Source organism: Coregonus clupeaformis, chromosome 8 (genome assembly GCF_020615455.1).
Source record: "Coregonus clupeaformis isolate EN_2021a chromosome 8, ASM2061545v1, whole genome shotgun sequence".
Classification (NCBI taxonomy): domain Eukaryota; kingdom Metazoa; phylum Chordata; class Actinopteri; order Salmoniformes; family Salmonidae; genus Coregonus; species Coregonus clupeaformis.
Genome location: NC_059199.1, coordinates 13838906 through 13854863, shown reverse-complemented (window position 1 = coordinate 13854863; position 15958 = coordinate 13838906). Strand labels below are relative to the sequence as shown.

The 15958-nt window shown below is 42.3% G+C and overlaps 1 protein-coding gene across 3 annotated transcripts; it reads left to right on the top strand.

Annotated features, from left to right (window-relative positions):
* Window positions 1-1580: 1580 nt before the first annotated feature.
* aco1 (aconitase 1, soluble) lies at window positions 1581-15541 on the top strand. 3 transcript variants are annotated; one of them, XM_041882521.2, is made up of 21 exons: window positions 1581-1683; window positions 3305-3445; window positions 3668-3836; window positions 4042-4179; window positions 5043-5112; window positions 5298-5481; window positions 5734-5873; window positions 6150-6321; window positions 6840-6940; window positions 7214-7330; window positions 7625-7784; window positions 8036-8171; window positions 8533-8617; window positions 8800-8956; window positions 9252-9376; window positions 9549-9653; window positions 9878-10020; window positions 10330-10477; window positions 10776-10898; window positions 13161-13346; window positions 13690-15541. In XM_041882521.2, the coding sequence occupies exons 2-21, from the start codon at window positions 3349-3351 to the stop codon at window positions 13804-13806; spliced, it is 2673 nt and encodes an 890-aa protein (XP_041738455.1). In that variant the 5' UTR covers window positions 1581-1683; window positions 3305-3348; the 3' UTR covers window positions 13807-15541. The 3 variants fall into 3 exon arrangements, with proteins under 3 accessions (XP_041738455.1, XP_041738456.1, XP_041738457.1); XM_041882522.2 differs by lacking the exon at window positions 1581-1683 and adding an exon at window positions 2777-3083; XM_041882523.2 differs by lacking the exon at window positions 1581-1683 and adding an exon at window positions 3106-3219.
* The last annotated feature ends 417 nt before the right edge of the window (window positions 15542-15958 follow it).

Here is a 15958-nt window from a genome sequence, read left to right as displayed (position 1 = left end):
CCTACCATGTGATATGATACAATCTATTGTGTATTGTGTAGGTAAAAAATTCTGTCAGACATTAACTATCAAGGTATAAAGGTGACCAAGAGTATTTTAATGCACATTATAAAAACGGTTGGCTGGTATGCCCTCACCCATATGAGCGGTCGGCTGTGAATGCCCTCACCCGCTAACACAATTATGCTGACTGTGATTTGGGTTCTGACCCTCCACAGGATGTCCGGTAAGAACAATGCTGATGCTTCTCTTTTCAGGGTTTTTATTTCCTTTTCCTCAACACACATTAAGCACACACACACTTTTGGTCATATAACATGAATCTTGACTGGGAGTGAATCTTGGTGGAATAGTACTTGTGTCGCTAGGAATGAATTGTGGTTATTTCGATGCACCCACCACATTCAGGTATTCTTGTTACTGTCCAAAATAAAAATAGTCCTCAGAAATGTGTATCTTCTTTCTTCGGACAACGATAACACTGACCTGAGTGGGTGGGTGCAGTGTCCAAATGTGCCTTTCCAAGCGCTCTGATTGCTTGGGAATGACAAGGCTATGATGGGTGATGGATAACTAAGGTAGGCTAAACAGCCAAACTAACGGCACTCAAGGGAAACTGAAGGGACTGTGAGGGAGATTTAGGCAGATAGGAGGGGAGCAGGACAGTATTTTTTACACACATTAATGAAGAATCAGTAGGGCCTATGCTTGTTTACACATTGACATTCATTGGATTCTAAGCAGTGGTAGGTCAGAAAAACACCTGCCTATCAACATTATTTGAAGAAGATGTTATCAACCATACTATTAACCATTCAGAAGAAGAAGAAAAACTGTCACTCACTCACCCCCTCACTGCTAGGACTTATCAAAGTGGACTCAGGGCTTGTAGCCTTGGACCAATGATTTATATATACGCTAGATGAGTTTTGTGGGGACGCTGTGTTGTAGCCAAATCCCCCACCATTGTACAAAATATTTTGGAAGCTATAGAACTGCATATATTAATGTCTACATTAGTTTTTGCCACAATTATTCTATTACAGGCACCTTAATGCATACTTTTATATTATATTATGTGAGCTAAACAATTGTTTTTAAAACAGTATAGTTTTTAGAGATTACTAATGTTACTCTCCCAACTACAGCATCAAAATACTGAAATATTTTTTACCGTATCACGTGCACAGACGCACCTGCGAAGGTGGTCCGACCAATGATGCGCATAAACCCTGGATGACTGTCAGGGAGCACAGTATCGAAGCCACCACGCAGCCATCTTGGTACTCCTCCTCAATTGTAAAAAAAAAAAAAAAAAAAAAAAAAAGATGGAAGCTATAGAAATGTATTTATTAATGTCTGACACGTTTATTCTATTAAAGACACTTTAATGCATACTTTTAAATGATATGATGTAAGCTAAACATACAAATAAAAACATTTTCCTTAAAGTAATTTTTTTAAGAGAGTACTAATGTTACTGTCCCCACTACAACAACAAAAATACATGTAATTTTGTCCTTGAAACATTAGGGAGTGTCATATGGCCGACCGTGGCTTCAAAGCCGCTCAATGGCCAATACATAGCGTTAGCGATTCAGGGTTTATATACGTCATTGTGTCTGACTAGCTAGCTACCAGAACAACATTAGCTACACTTCAGCTGTACAGAGAAGAAAAGTGGTATGTGTGACTGTTTTTTGCAATTATTTTTAATCTTGACCATGCTTTCAAAGTAAATTTACTGCATTTAAGGGCAAGTGCTGTGACTCAGCATAACTAGTTATAATAGCCGGTGACGTTGTTTGCTTTTCAAAGCTAGCAAGATACGCTAGCCAGCTAGCTAAATCAACTAGCTAGCTAGCGAACTAACTAACTAGTTTAGCCAGTCGTAGTTATAGTAATCCGCTGTTAGAAATCCCAAAATGTCTCTCTCTCTCCCTATTCTCATGTTTAACACTAGAACCGAACAAAGCCTGTTGTTAGCAGTGTCTTGTGTGGGAGACTGTCAGTTCAGGACCCAATCTTGGTCCCAATGGGCTAGGCTTTTATCTTGGAGTTGAGTTTAGTCGGATACTATTTCCTGATTGCCTCAAAGCTAGTTTTATCAACTTCTCAGTCTAGTATGACTGGCTTAGATATCTTGTAACAAATAACAGACCTAACATCCACCTGTAAAATCCAACCCATAATAGAATCTCATTCTATTTCCCATTCTAATATAATAAAAAATCCTGTTCCAGACACTACGAGGATATATCTTGGGATAACCTTTAGTTAACAATTTTACCATTTACACGAACATTTAACATATGCTTACTTGAGAAAATGTATGCCCCGGGAGATTAGCACAATGGAGAATGTAGAGGTATATTTCAAAATCTGGGTATAAGTTAATGGAGACTGTAACAGGGCAGTCCTTGGAAAGCTGAGAGAGTACATTGCGGCACAGGGCGTTCTTAGTCATCATGAGTTGACTGTTTTTCAACCTGTGTATTCACGTGTCATTCAATTCCATTTGTCCTCAAAGTCCCAAGAGTGCTACAAAAATGCACTTTCTTATCAGAGTTCCCCTTTGACACAGAGAAATATGAGGACATGTATTAACCTTGGTTACCCTTACATCACAAACACTCTGTTTGACATCTGATTACACATTCATAGAGGCTGATGTTGTTTGCGGATTTCACTGTCTGTTCAATCTTGGCAGAGGATCTTCATTTTTAGGCAATAGGCTTATGCTAATACTTAACTTCTAGCCTATTCCTATCAAGCCCGATTTGTAGGCTATTTGGTTGCATTTTCCTGAGTATAAAAAAGGATGTTAGATAGGGATTGATAGTGAATTAGTTCAAACCTCAGTTTGAACTATACCAACGTATTTTACCACTTATTGAGTGATTAGCTTCATTTAAGACGCAGCCGAGGATAGTAGTATTCCAGAAATATTGTATTTTGGAACACCAGAGTAGGCTAATTCACAGGTCTGTTATACCCAGCATTTATCTGGAATCGTACTTCCGTGTCTGTCTGTGCTGAAACTTCCTTGACCTAACAGGTTCTCCCGTAAAATATAAAAAGCAGTAAGTAGCTATTTTTTCACCTACACACAGGAGGAACCCGAAAGACCAGACTACTGGATTTCTTTGCATTTTGGTTGTTATAAGTACAACAACAACAACAACAAAATTCGCGTCTGCTCAGTCTCACTTGCCCTGGGTAATAGGGCAACCCTTAATGTCAATCCCCAAGAAGTTGCCACTGTTGTAGTTTTTGACGCTGAACCTTGAATTGTTTCCTCCAGGTAACCCCAGGTGTGTGTGTGAGAGAGGGAGAAAGTCTACAGCCATGAGTAATCCTTTTGCACACATAGTTGAGGCTCTGGACCCAAACAACCCCGACCACAAGTTCTACAACCTCGCAAAGCTTGAAGACCCCAGATATGGTAGGATTTCAAAGTACCATAACCATTTTGGTAATTGTTGGTGTGCATGGTTGGTGTACAAGGCTAAATTCAGGAAATGTACTGACATTTTGTTAATTTCAGTAAATGCTCAAGCTAGATTTATTCTGATTCATGAATTACATTTCAGTGAATTTTTGCACTTTCATGATTTTTTTACTTCAACCCTGATGGTTGATATGAAATGCTTCCCTCCTCCTGCAGACCGTCTGCCATTCTCCATCCGTGTGCTGCTTGAGTCGGCTGTGAGGAACTGTGATGGGTTCTTGGTGAAGCAGTCAGACGTGGAGAGCATCCTGAACTGGAAGCAGACCCAGACTCAAAGCGTGGAGGTGCCGTTCAGACCTGCCAGGGTCATCCTACAGGACTTCACGTGAGTCTGACCACATGGTGTATCTATTCTACAGGTGTGCTCATGTGAAATCTTTAATGGTAAAATATGCAGTGGTAATATCTGTATTATAAACTGGGAGAAGCTGATCGGGAGGTATCCAAATTGAGGTGGCTTTTCTTTCTGTTTAAGGGGTTGCTCTGAATCGCGAACTGATTTATATTCTAACTTATGTCCCGTCTTGCAGTGGAGTGCCTGCAGTAGTGGACTTTGCTGCGATGCGCGACGCCGTAAAGAAGCTGGGGGGAGATCCAGAGAACATCAACCCAGTCTGTCCAGTGGACCTTGTCATCGATCATTCCATCCAGGTGGACTTCAACAGGAAGTAAGTCTGGGGGGGTCAGATTTATCAAACAAAGGGTTGTGTGGGGGGTCAATGAAAGTAGGGCTGAACGTCATAATTCTGTGAATTTCCATTCAGGAGGAATTGTAGTGGATTATAATTGAATGAATACTGGTAATTTCAGTGACAACTGCTATACATAGGCTAATTGGTACCTTTTACTACATATTTATGAAGCAAACAAAGGCCTCTGTGTAAGCACAGAGTGGTGTGTTCTGTAGGGTGAGCTTGTTTAGTGGACTTTGCTCTTAAGAGACTTAGTGGAGCCTGTAGATTTCGACATTACTGTAGACCACCAGTCGTCATAATGTTGCATAACGCTGAAAATAATGACATCTACATTGTGACCATGCTGAGTCTCCAAGCTGACATTGTTGTAAATATGAACTGCTATTTTGGCCCGAGAGGTGTAAAACTATAAAGCAAAATATTCCAAATTCCCGACACTGTTACTTACAGATCATCATTTTGTGCTCATTCTACTTTCAAGTAACCATATTAGGAGATTGCATTATGACGTTTGTGTAATTTTCAGTAGTCCATTGTTGATATAGTCCCAAAATGTTTAGCATGTCAGCAATCAAGTTTTCAAGACATGTAACTTTCAAAAAACAGAAATCAGGCCCATATTATGCATTTTGTATCATATGATGCAAAACGCATCCTACGGGCCAGATTTCTGTATTTTGAAAGTTACATATCTTGATTGCTGAAATACTCCTCAACTCCTTTCCTTGAAGTTGTACTATTATGAGAACTGATTACGACAAATGTGTTAAAGAAATTCAGATTGAGTCAGGCCTGTAATTACACTTCAAAAACAGTTTACATTTTTCTTCTCCCAGGTCTGACAGCCTCCAGAAAAACCAGGACTTGGAGTTTGACAGAAACAGAGAGCGATTTGAGTTCTTAAAGGTATCCAAACCCTTTGTCTACCATTCAAAACCTGTAGTTCAACTCATAAGCCTCTCATAAAGGCTTATGGGCCACACAATGTATAACACACATGGCCCTCTCTCAATCATAGCAATAACAATATCTTGTATAAAACCCATAAGCCTCACTAAACTATTGATCTTGATCTCCCTCCCGTTCAACAGTGGGGCTCCAAAGCATTACGGAACATGCGTATCATTCCCCCCGGTTCGGGGATTGTGCACCAGGTCAACCTGGAGTACCTGGCCAGGGTGGTGTTTGACCAGGACGGTTACTACTACCCTGACAGCCTGGTGGGCACTGACTCCCACACCACCATGATCAACGGTCTGGGCGTGTTGGGCTGGGGTAATGACTAGCTTGGATTATGTACACTGTTAAAAAAGATAAATGGGACAGACTCAAATAATTTGCTAATGGCGTTAAAGGGATAGTTCACCCAAATTACAAAATTACTGTTTTTTTTTGGTTCCAAATGGACAATACTTAGCTACCAATAAACCAAACCCCAAATGTAGTTGAGCAAATATGAGCTATCTAGCCTTGCTACTGGATGTGCCCAGAGCTGTAATAAATCCTGTCTGACATGTTTGTCTGTAGGTGTGGGCGGGATCGAGGCGGAGGCCGTCATGCTGGGCCAACCAATCAGCATGGTGCTCCCCGAAGTCATCGGCTACAGGCTACAGGGCACCCCCAACAAGTTAATCACCTCCACCGACATCGTCCTCACCGTCACTAAGGTAACTGGTTACGCGGTTTGCATGACTGTGGCCACTTTTTATCTATGGACATCTCTTTTGGACAAATCTGTCTAATCAATATAGCTCAAGGCATGAAATGATTCAACAAAGTAGCCCTGTCAATGCAATTCATTTGGAGAATGGTGTTGATTTGATACTTGGAAAAACTGACTTGCTCTAAGGGGATAGAAAAATGACAACAGTTTCATTCCACCAGTGTATGTCATATAGAAACGCTGTTTGTCTGAGTGTCCCATGCTCTCCCTCTGTCCACAGCACCTGCGCCAGGTCGGCGTCGTGGGGAAGTTTGTGGAGTTCTTCGGCCCAGGTGTGGAAGCCCTGTCCATTGCCGATCGAGCCACCATCGCCAACATGTGCCCAGAGTACGGCGCCACTGCAGCTTTTTTCCCTGTGGACCACATCAGTGTTCAGTATCTAAAGCAGACAGGTGAGATATCCACACTAATGCACATGAGCACCACTTGTCTATATTTACGATGTGCATTTCTGATTCCGATGGAAAGCAATACAGATATTACATCGGCCGCTTTTTAAATTGCAGACTTTCAAATAGCCTTTGAATGTTACACCACCTACTTAGCTTAATAACTTTTCTCCTTTTGTAACTGCAAAAACTTTTCTGAATACATTTTAAATGTTAAAAGGGGCTGACAATAGTAGTATTAAAAACTGAGGGAACTGTAGATGTAGCTGTTACCTTTCGTGGCAAAGTCAAATAATTCACCTCATGTCTGGATTCTTATAATAAAATAATAATATTATGCCATTTAGCAGACGCTTTTATCCAAAGCGACTTACAGTCGTGCGTGCATACATTTTTTTGTGTATGGGTGGTCCCGGGGATCGAACCCACTACCTTGGCGTTACAAGCGCCGTGCTCTACCAGCTGAGCTACAGAGGACCTCTTCATTTTCTTTTTTCCTCATCCCCCTTTCCCCTGCTCAGGGAGAGATGCTGAGAAGCTGGATTACATCACCAGGTATCTGAAAGCAGTCGCCATGTTCAGAGACTACAACAACTCCTGCCAGGACCCCGACTTCACCCAGGTACTCGATTCCACACTGGATCTTTTTCAAACCCCTTTGGAAATTAGGACTTGTAGTTTCTGGACGTATTTGATTCAAGATTGTCAGGCATGCTAGACTAGTTATGGAAACTTTGGGAAGTCATTCAGTTTTGAAAAATGATTTGACAAAGTGTATGGCTGGAATGTATTTGTAAAATGATTGGCAGGTCTCCCGTTTTAATCTCCTCCTTTTGCTTTCTGTCTCATTCGGATTGTCCCTCTACACCTCCTTCTCTCTCTCCATCCTATGCAGGTGCATAAGCTGGACCTTAGCACCGTGGTCCAGTGCTGCAGTGGTCCCAAGAGGCCTCAGGACAGGGTGGCTGTGTCTGACATGAAGACTGACTTTGAGGCCTGCCTGGCTGCTAAGGTAATGACAACACCCGCTTCCCACTGACATTTTGGTATCTACATGCTGATAGCATCCTGTTATCTCAAGTCCTTCCCTTTATATTTGCATGTGTGGATGAGGTGTGCACAGAGTTAGAAACCCTAGAGGTTGGTACAAAAGACTGATAACATGCAACATTTGGAAGTAGTCAACTGGTTGGGACTTCATATGGGTTAAGGAGAGATGATATAATTCCATCCAGGTCAGTAGGAGGGATCATGCTAGAGGTGAGCCCACTAGCTTTTCTAACTCTGTGGACTTGTGTCATTGCAGCAAGGCTTCAAGGGTTTCCAGGTGACTCCGGAGCGTCACCACGTGAAGGTTCCATTCCAGTACAATGACAAGGAGTACAGCCTCTCCCACGGCTCGGTGGTCATCGCTGCCATCACCAGTTGCACCAACACCAGCAACCCCTCTGTTATGCTGGGGGCTGGTACGTATCCCTCGCCCCATACCTCATACCCTGCGCTATCTGGGTTGTGTTCATTAGACACCAAACAGGGAGGGACTACCTGGACTCCAAAAATAAACGTGAATTTACGTTTTCTGTTGCAAAAACGTTTTCGAAAGTTTTCCGTTACGTGCCCCAATGAACACGCCCCAGCTATCAGCGGATGTAATTTGACTAATATCTGGGAAGTTGCTCAGTCAATAAGGTTGAATTGGTTCTGCGTTGCTTTTCAGGTCTCCTGGCGAAGAAGGCCATCGAGGCTGGTCTGAGCATGAAGCCCTACATCAAGACCAGTCTGTCGCCCGGCAGCGGAGTGGTCACCTACTACCTAAAGAAGAGTGGCGTCATGGACTACCTCTTCCAGCTCGGGTAAGGCACTCCTTCCTGAAGACTGACTAATTATCTGGAAATGAAGGGGTACAGCTCAAAAGTTTAACTTTAACCGCCTTCATTTCAGGATGACGGTGTGTGATTTATTTAAGCAATAAGGCCTGAGGAGGTGTGGGATATGGCCAGTATACCACAAACCACTGAGGTGCCTTATTGCTATTATAAACTGCTTACCAAAGATAATAAAAAATTTTTTTGGTCATGTTATACGATCTGATATACCACGGCTAAATGTGTATGTGACCAATAAAATGTGATTTGATCAGCATTCAGGGCTCGAACAACCCAGTTTATAACTTCCTTTTTGTTGGTATATAATGGTATTTTTTCCCCCCGTCAGGTTTGAAGTGGTGGGTTATGGCTGCATGACATGTATAGGCAACAGTGGGCCCCTCCCAGAGCCTGTGGTGGAGGCCATTACTCAGGTAACTACTAACTTTTAACATTTACACCCACACCTGGGTTGTGTTCATTAGGGCATGCAGGGGGGGTCCAGTCCATGTAAACACCCCTCCTGTTTCAGTACATTTTCTTCATTTGGGTGCCTAATGAACACGACCCTGCATGGTCAATAGCTACAGCTCCTCACTCGTTCCTCTACCTTCAGGGAGATCTGGTAGCCGCTGGGATCCTATCAGGTAACAGGAACTTTGAGGGGCGTGTCCACCCCAACACACGAGCCAATTACCTGGCCTCTCCCCCCCTGGTCATTGCCTACGCTATCGCCGGAACCGTGAGGATTGACTTTGATACAGAGCCCATTGGTGAGTGTCCTCAAACCCACGCCGTGAATTGGCAATGGTTCTTTAGTTTTTCTATATAGCATTCACACCAGTGGAGGCTGTAATGGCTGGAATAAAATGAATCGAGTGGTACCGTTCCATTTATTCCATTCCCCCCCATTACAATGAGCCAATCCTCCGATTTAAAGTGACACCAGCCTTCACTGGTTCAAATGAACACTGTTCTTGGAGCTCTGAAGACGTTTAAGGAGATTGGGCCGTCGGTGCTGATACTGCTTTCTGTTGTTTCTCTCTCGCCTCTGGTTTCATGGTGTAGCTCTGAACAACGAAGGGAAGGAGGTTTTCCTGAGGGACATCTGGCCCACACGAGAGGAGATCCAGGCTGTGGAGAGAGAGTTTGTCATTCCTGCTATGTTCAAAGAGGTTTATGAGAAGATTGAGGTAAACTCAGCTCTTTGGATATTAATATTCTATGATTTTCCCCTGGTTTGATTGTGTAGACAATTTGATTAGTGGGGCTACTTTTTCAAGGTATTGGTTAGTAAATTTGTGTAGAGAGCTGTTGGTGTTGTAGTTTGATATGGGACTGTTCTACCCTGCTCCGCCCTGGCAGAAAGTGAATGAACGCTGGAACGCCCTCAACGCCCCCTCAGACAAGCTGTACACCTGGGACCCCAAGTCCACCTACATCAAGTCTCCACCCTTCTTCGATGGACTGGTACAACACACTAACCTAATGCTGTCGTTGTAATGTCTGAGTTCTTTCCCATAGGATTTCAGGTGACACTGTTTTATCTCTTAAAGGGATAGTTCAGCGAAAGTACATATTTGTTTCCAAGAAGTCTATGGACAAGGAGAGACTGCAATCAACAACTAGACACTTTTACCAACTGCTAATATTATAAAGTCATTGTCATTCATGTTTCAACATGTTTTATTCAGACCAAGGAGCTACAGACCCCCAATTCCATAACTAATGCTTACGTGCTGCTGAACTTCGGCGACTCTGTGACCACGGACCACATCTCTCCTGCTGGGAACATCGCTCGAACCAGTCCTGCAGCACGCTACCTGACCAGCAGAGGGTGAGAGATGGGAGGCAGTCACTAGTTCACATTACTAATAGGATTTTTCATACTACTGAGCTAAGCTGTACTGCACTTGCCTGGTAATACATCCCCCATGTCTGGAACCGTGCAGGAAAGGACCATGTGGAACGAAAATATCCCAACCAGCAGAGTATACATTTCTGGTCCGCATGATGGTGTGAAATTGAATGATGGGTTTTTTAGTATGTTTATGTTAGAGTGAAGTTGTTAGAGTGAAGTTGTTAGAGTGAAGTTGTATGAAGGGTCAAAGGTATAATCTTTATCTCTTATCCTCTGCCCTGGCAGTTTGAACCCACGTGACTTCAACTCGTACGGATCTCGGCGTGGCAACGATGCTGTAATGGCCCGAGGAACATTCGCCAACATCCGTCTCTTCAACAAGTTCCTGAACAAGCAGGCTCCGCGCACCCTGCACTTACCTTCTGATGAAACGGTAAGGCCCTGTAACAACCCATAACGTAGTAACTGTCAATAGTGTCATAACCTTTTCTCTTATAATGTAATACATCTCTGGATAATGTTATAACTTATTACATCATCTGGTGGCTATTATCTTATCAGATGAGTAACATACATTTTATAACATATATTTATTATATATTTAGAGTTCTTGTATTTTGACCGCATATTACAGTTTCCTTGTATGGCTGTTAAATGTACTCTGGTTGTCCACATGAATCAATGTGTGTATATATTCAGTGTATTCTTGGGTTGTCTGTTTCTCTGTACAGATGGATGTGTTTGATGCTGCTGAGCGCTACCAGAAGGCTGGCCTCCCCCTCATGATCCTGGCTGGGAAGGAGTATGGATCGGGCAGCTCCAGAGACTGGGCCGCTAAAGGTCCCTTCCTCCTGGTCAGTCTCTCCTCTTATCATAACCGTGTTGTCTTTTGATATGTTATCTATTATACGTTATTACGTTATCTTTTTAACATTACCGTTTGACAATGTATGATGATGTAGATTAGAAGAATTTATGGGAATTTGGGAAAAGGGATTTGAATGCCATTGCCTGTATGATACTTTCCATCAGCTAAGATATGATTCTGCTGGGCTGTGTGGATTCTTTATTTCACTTTATTGAACAAACATTAGACAATTCAAAGTAGGGACAATGTACACAGAACCCATAAACACCAGGTGGCACCAAGACAAAGACAAAAAGTAAAGAAAATACAATTTAGATGATGCAAGGCTCTTGTATAATAATAATAATTATTATTAGTTATTCAACTTGTATAGCGCTTTTCAAGGAACGTCAAAGCACACAAAGACAAGTCATTTAGAAAAGCAACATCATGAGCTGGACAGTCATTAGAAAGTTTATGGCTTGACTGGTCATCTGAGGGAGTTGGTCAAGCTGGGAGAGAAAGTCTGGAGACAGACTAAGTTTGAGCTAAACCACTACAGTCTATGGACTCTGTAGTATGTAGCTAGCTACAGTGAGGGAAAAAAGTATTTGATCCCCTGCTGATTTTGTACGTTTGCCCACTGACAAAGAAATTATCAGTCTATAATTTTAATGGTAGGTTTATTTGAACAGTGAGAGAAAGAATAACAACAAAGAAATCCAGAAAAACGCATGTCAAAAATGTTATAATTTTATTTGCATTTTAATGAGGGAAATAAGTATTTGACCCATCTCAATCTAAAAGATTTCTGGCTCCCAGGTGTCTTTTATACAGGTAACGAGCTGAGATTAGGAGCACACTCTTAAAGGGAGTGCTCCTAATCTCAGCTTGTTACCTGTATAAAAGACACCTGTCCACAGAAGCAATCAATCAATCAGATTCCAAACTCTCCACCATGGCCAAGACCAAAGAGCTCGCCAAGGATGTCAGGGACAAGATTGTAGACCTACACAAGGCTGGAATGGGCTACAAGACCATCGCCAAGCAGCTTGGTGAGAAGGTGACAACAGTTGGTGCGATTATTCGCAAATGGAAGAAACACAAAAGGACTGTCAATCTCCCTCGGCCTGGGGCTCCATGCAAGATCTCACCACTTGGAGTTGCAAAGATCATGAGAACGGTGAGGAATCAGCCCAGAACTACATGGGAGGATCTTGTCAATGATCTCAAGGCAGCTGGGATCATAGTCACCAAGAAAACAATTGGTAACACACTACGCCGTGAAGAACTGAAATCCTGCAGCGCCCGCAAGGTCCCCCTGCTCAAGAAAGCACATACAGGCCCGTCTGAATGATTCAGAGGAGAACTGGGTGAAAGCGTTGTGGTCAGATGAGACCAAAATCGAGCTCTTTGGCATCAACTCAACTCGCCGTGTTTGGAGGAGGAGGAATGCTGCCTATGACCCCAAGAACACCATCCCCACCGTCAAACATGGAGGTGGAAACATTATGCTTTGGGGTTGTTTTTCTGCGAAGGGGACAGGACAACTTCACCGCATCAAAGGGACAATGGGCGGGGCCATGTACCATCAAATCTTGGGTGAGAACCTCCTTCCCTCAGCCAGGGCATTAACAATGGGTCGTGAATGGGTATTCCAGCATGACAATGACCCAAAACACAAGGCCAAGGCAACAAAGGAGTGGTTCAAGAAGAAGCACATTAAGGTCCTGGAGTGGCCTAGCCAGTCTCCAGACCTTAATCCCATAGAAAATCTGTGGAGGGAGCTGAAGGTTCGAGTTGCCAAACATCAGCCTCGAAACCTTAATGACTTGGAGAAGATCTGCAAAGAGGAGTGGGACAAAATCCCTCCTGAGATGTGTGCAAACCTGATGGCCAATTACAAGAAACGTCTGAGCTCTGTGATTGCCAACAAGGGTTTTGCCACCAAGTACTAAGTCATGTTTTGCAGAGGGGTCAAATACGTATTTCCCTCATTAAAATGCAAATCAATTTATAACATTTTTGACATGCGTTTTTCTGGATTTTTTTGTTGTTATTCTGTCTCTCACTGTTCAAATAAACCTACCATTAAAATTATAGACTGATCATGTCTTTGTCAGTGGGCAAATGTACAAAATCAGCAGGGGATCAAATCCTTTTTTCCCTCACTGTAGCTACTCCGTATAATTAAGAGTTTGATGGAGGCTGGGCTGCAGGGACCCCAATGTTACTTCCCTGATACCCCTCCTCTGTGCCCCTCTCCCAGGGAATCAAGGCAGTACTGGCGGAGAGCTACGAGCGAATCCACCGCAGTAACCTGGTGGGCATGGGGGTGATTCCTCTGGAGTACCTGTCTGGGGAAACAGCAGACAGCCTGGGGCTGACAGGACACGAGCGCTACACCGTGGTCATTCCTGAGCCACTCACACCCAGGATGATTGTTGACATTAAGGTTGGTTTGCCTGGTGATAGAATGGTATGGGATGGGAAATACTGGACTGAGGAAGGGTTAACAATCATTCATATGGTCAATTTTGCAGAGTTTCTAGATCATTTCATGATAAAGCTAACAAATGAAACTTAGTAGTTTCTGTTAACTTTCTGTACTGTATATTGTGATTCTGTCATAGTTTAGTAAGTGGCAATACTTTGTATAAAGTAATGTGCTTCTAATGTAGTCATGTTTTACTAGTACTCTGTAGTATACTTAGCTAGGTAGTTTACTCCTGGAGCATATGGCATCAACAACAGTTCATCCTAATATCCTACCACTGTCTGTTTCCTTTCCATCACAGCTCGACACGGGCAAAACATTCCAGGTGAGGATGAGGTTCGACACGGACGTGGAGCTGACGTACTTCCACAACGGAGGCATCCTGAACTACATGATCCGCAAGATGTCTGAGAACTAGAGAGAGCACACCGTCGGGACCAAGTCATGCTGAACACGCACATCCTTCGTGTAGACAGCGATGCAGAACGCACTGAGTCCTCCCTCTCTGTTTCTGTTTGATTTTAACATTGTTTAGGTCATTCATTGGTTTTAGTGCATTAATCGACCACAGTGCTGGTTCCATGCTTGATCCAGTGCAAGTCAGAATGATGGAATTGAGTCAGAAGAACCCCACAGCACATTTAACACTTTCCTAATCAAGCCCAGCTAAAGTGTTTGAAAGAGAAATACTTTTTAAACCCAGGTTTCGTATAATGTGACATTAGTACAGTAACCACCCTACCTCTTTGTCGCCAAACCAGTGGTCCACCCACCCTCATCCCTCCGTCCATGCTAACATTAGCTAGCCATGCACACAAACCTAGTCTGCCCTGGTTGGCTGTCTTGTCCAGTTGTTACCATCGTTGGTTCAAAGCTGCCATTCGCTGTCATCTGTTCCGACCAGGGTTGTATTTGTTGATTTCATGTCTTATTATATGTAATTGTGTCATTTTACAAACTGCTGCTGTGGTGGAGCAGACAGGCTGCTTCTGAAATGGAACCCTATTCCATATATAGTGCACTACTTTTGACCAAAATGTGTGTACTATATAGGGAATAAGGTGTTCAACCCAGACACTGTAATAGGTTGGCTTACATTTACATTTTAGTCATTTAGCAGACGCTCTTATCCAGAGCGACTTAGTTAGTGAGTGCATACATTTTTTCATACTTGAGTTGGCTTCGACTCCTGACAACGAGGGTGTTGTCATTGTATTATAAAAAAGAGACCGCCATAGTTTATTAGAATGGAATTAGAATACCTAAGTTTAATTGCCTTAAATGGTAAAGTTGACATTATTAACTCTCGCCTTTTTATGGGAGGAACAGTATATTTTATTGTGTGTGTGCCTCGTTCCTTTTAAATCCATTGAAATGCTGCCTCTGCACTAAGGTTTTTACTAGATCAGTAATTCCAGTCTTGTTGTCTCTTTCATAAATCCACTTTTCTTTCTTACCCTGTTGATGTTGGCAATAGGACTGTAATGATTCTGTAGCAGTGAGTGCTTACTACTGTTGGGGAGTAGGGTTGCAAAATCCTTTAGAAGATTCCCAGAATCAGGAGGGAATGAGCAGGAATCCTCCGACCAGGATTTCTGGGAATTTTGGGAAGTTACCAGAATTGTGCAACCCAATTGGTTAGTGTGGCTGGACTTAATACCTGGGTGCCGGTGTGACAGCGAGGCTAGTAAATCAAATTCATATAATCATGCATTCCAAACCACATTAAGTTTGGAGAATTCAAATTTTCTCTAAGCACTTGGGGTTTAATGGACCAAATAGTCATACTTTGAGATTCATTTCAAAAGGTACTTGTTTGTGGTATGGATAAAATGTTAAAAAATAAAAAATAAATTCAAGGTTATCAGGAGTCTGCTACAAGGCCACATCTGGGCTAGTGGTGGCGCCTTGATAGTCCTTACTCCTTACCTTCTTTCCACAAATAACTGAACATGTCAAATTCCCGGTACATATCCACCATGTTGCTGTCACCTATCATGTATTTTCAGTGATTGCATAATGATATCAACAATCCTGTTATGAAATGGCTCAGGGCCAGAGTAAGACTATGTTTGTCAAATTAATACACATTCATTTATGACTTATAAGATGGGAAGGTTCTCTAATAAACGTTAACTTCTACATAACTCAAATGCAGCACTTGTGTCAAAATAATTGTGCATTATTAGCATACTATAGCCTATTCTTGAAAAATTACTTTAAAGAAATACAATAAAGACCACTGGATTTTGGAATAATATAACATGTTATAAAATAATTGCACACAATTACATTTAACTGGAATGTGAACATAAAATACCTTCTGTACAATAACTGGCTAAAATGGTACAAATTACAATGTAATTTGAGTAACTAACCCACAACTGCATACAAAGCTGTATCAAAGTTTACATTTCTGTGGCATAATATGTAAAGTTAGCACCATATTGTTTTACAGTGATGAGAGTAACCCGAGTCTTACGTTGTTATTCATAAAATATTACCTTTGTATTTTTATACACAAATTCATGGAAATACTATATTCCTCCAACCCAGTTATGACTTATTTC

What these genes read in the sequence shown, in the direction of transcription:
- aco1 (XM_041882521.2), top strand. Translation starts at nt 3,349, where the DNA reads ATGAGTAATCCTTTTGCACACATAGTTGAGGCTCTGGACCCAAACAAC. An exon ending in TCGTCCTCACCGTCACTAAG is followed by an intron (nt 5,874 to 6,149) that starts GTAACTGGTTAC and finishes CTCTGTCCACAG; the next exon opens with CACCTGCGCCAGGTCGGCGT. An exon ending in AGGACCCCGACTTCACCCAG is followed by an intron (nt 6,941 to 7,213) that starts GTACTCGATTCC and finishes CATCCTATGCAG; the next exon opens with GTGCATAAGCTGGACCTTAG.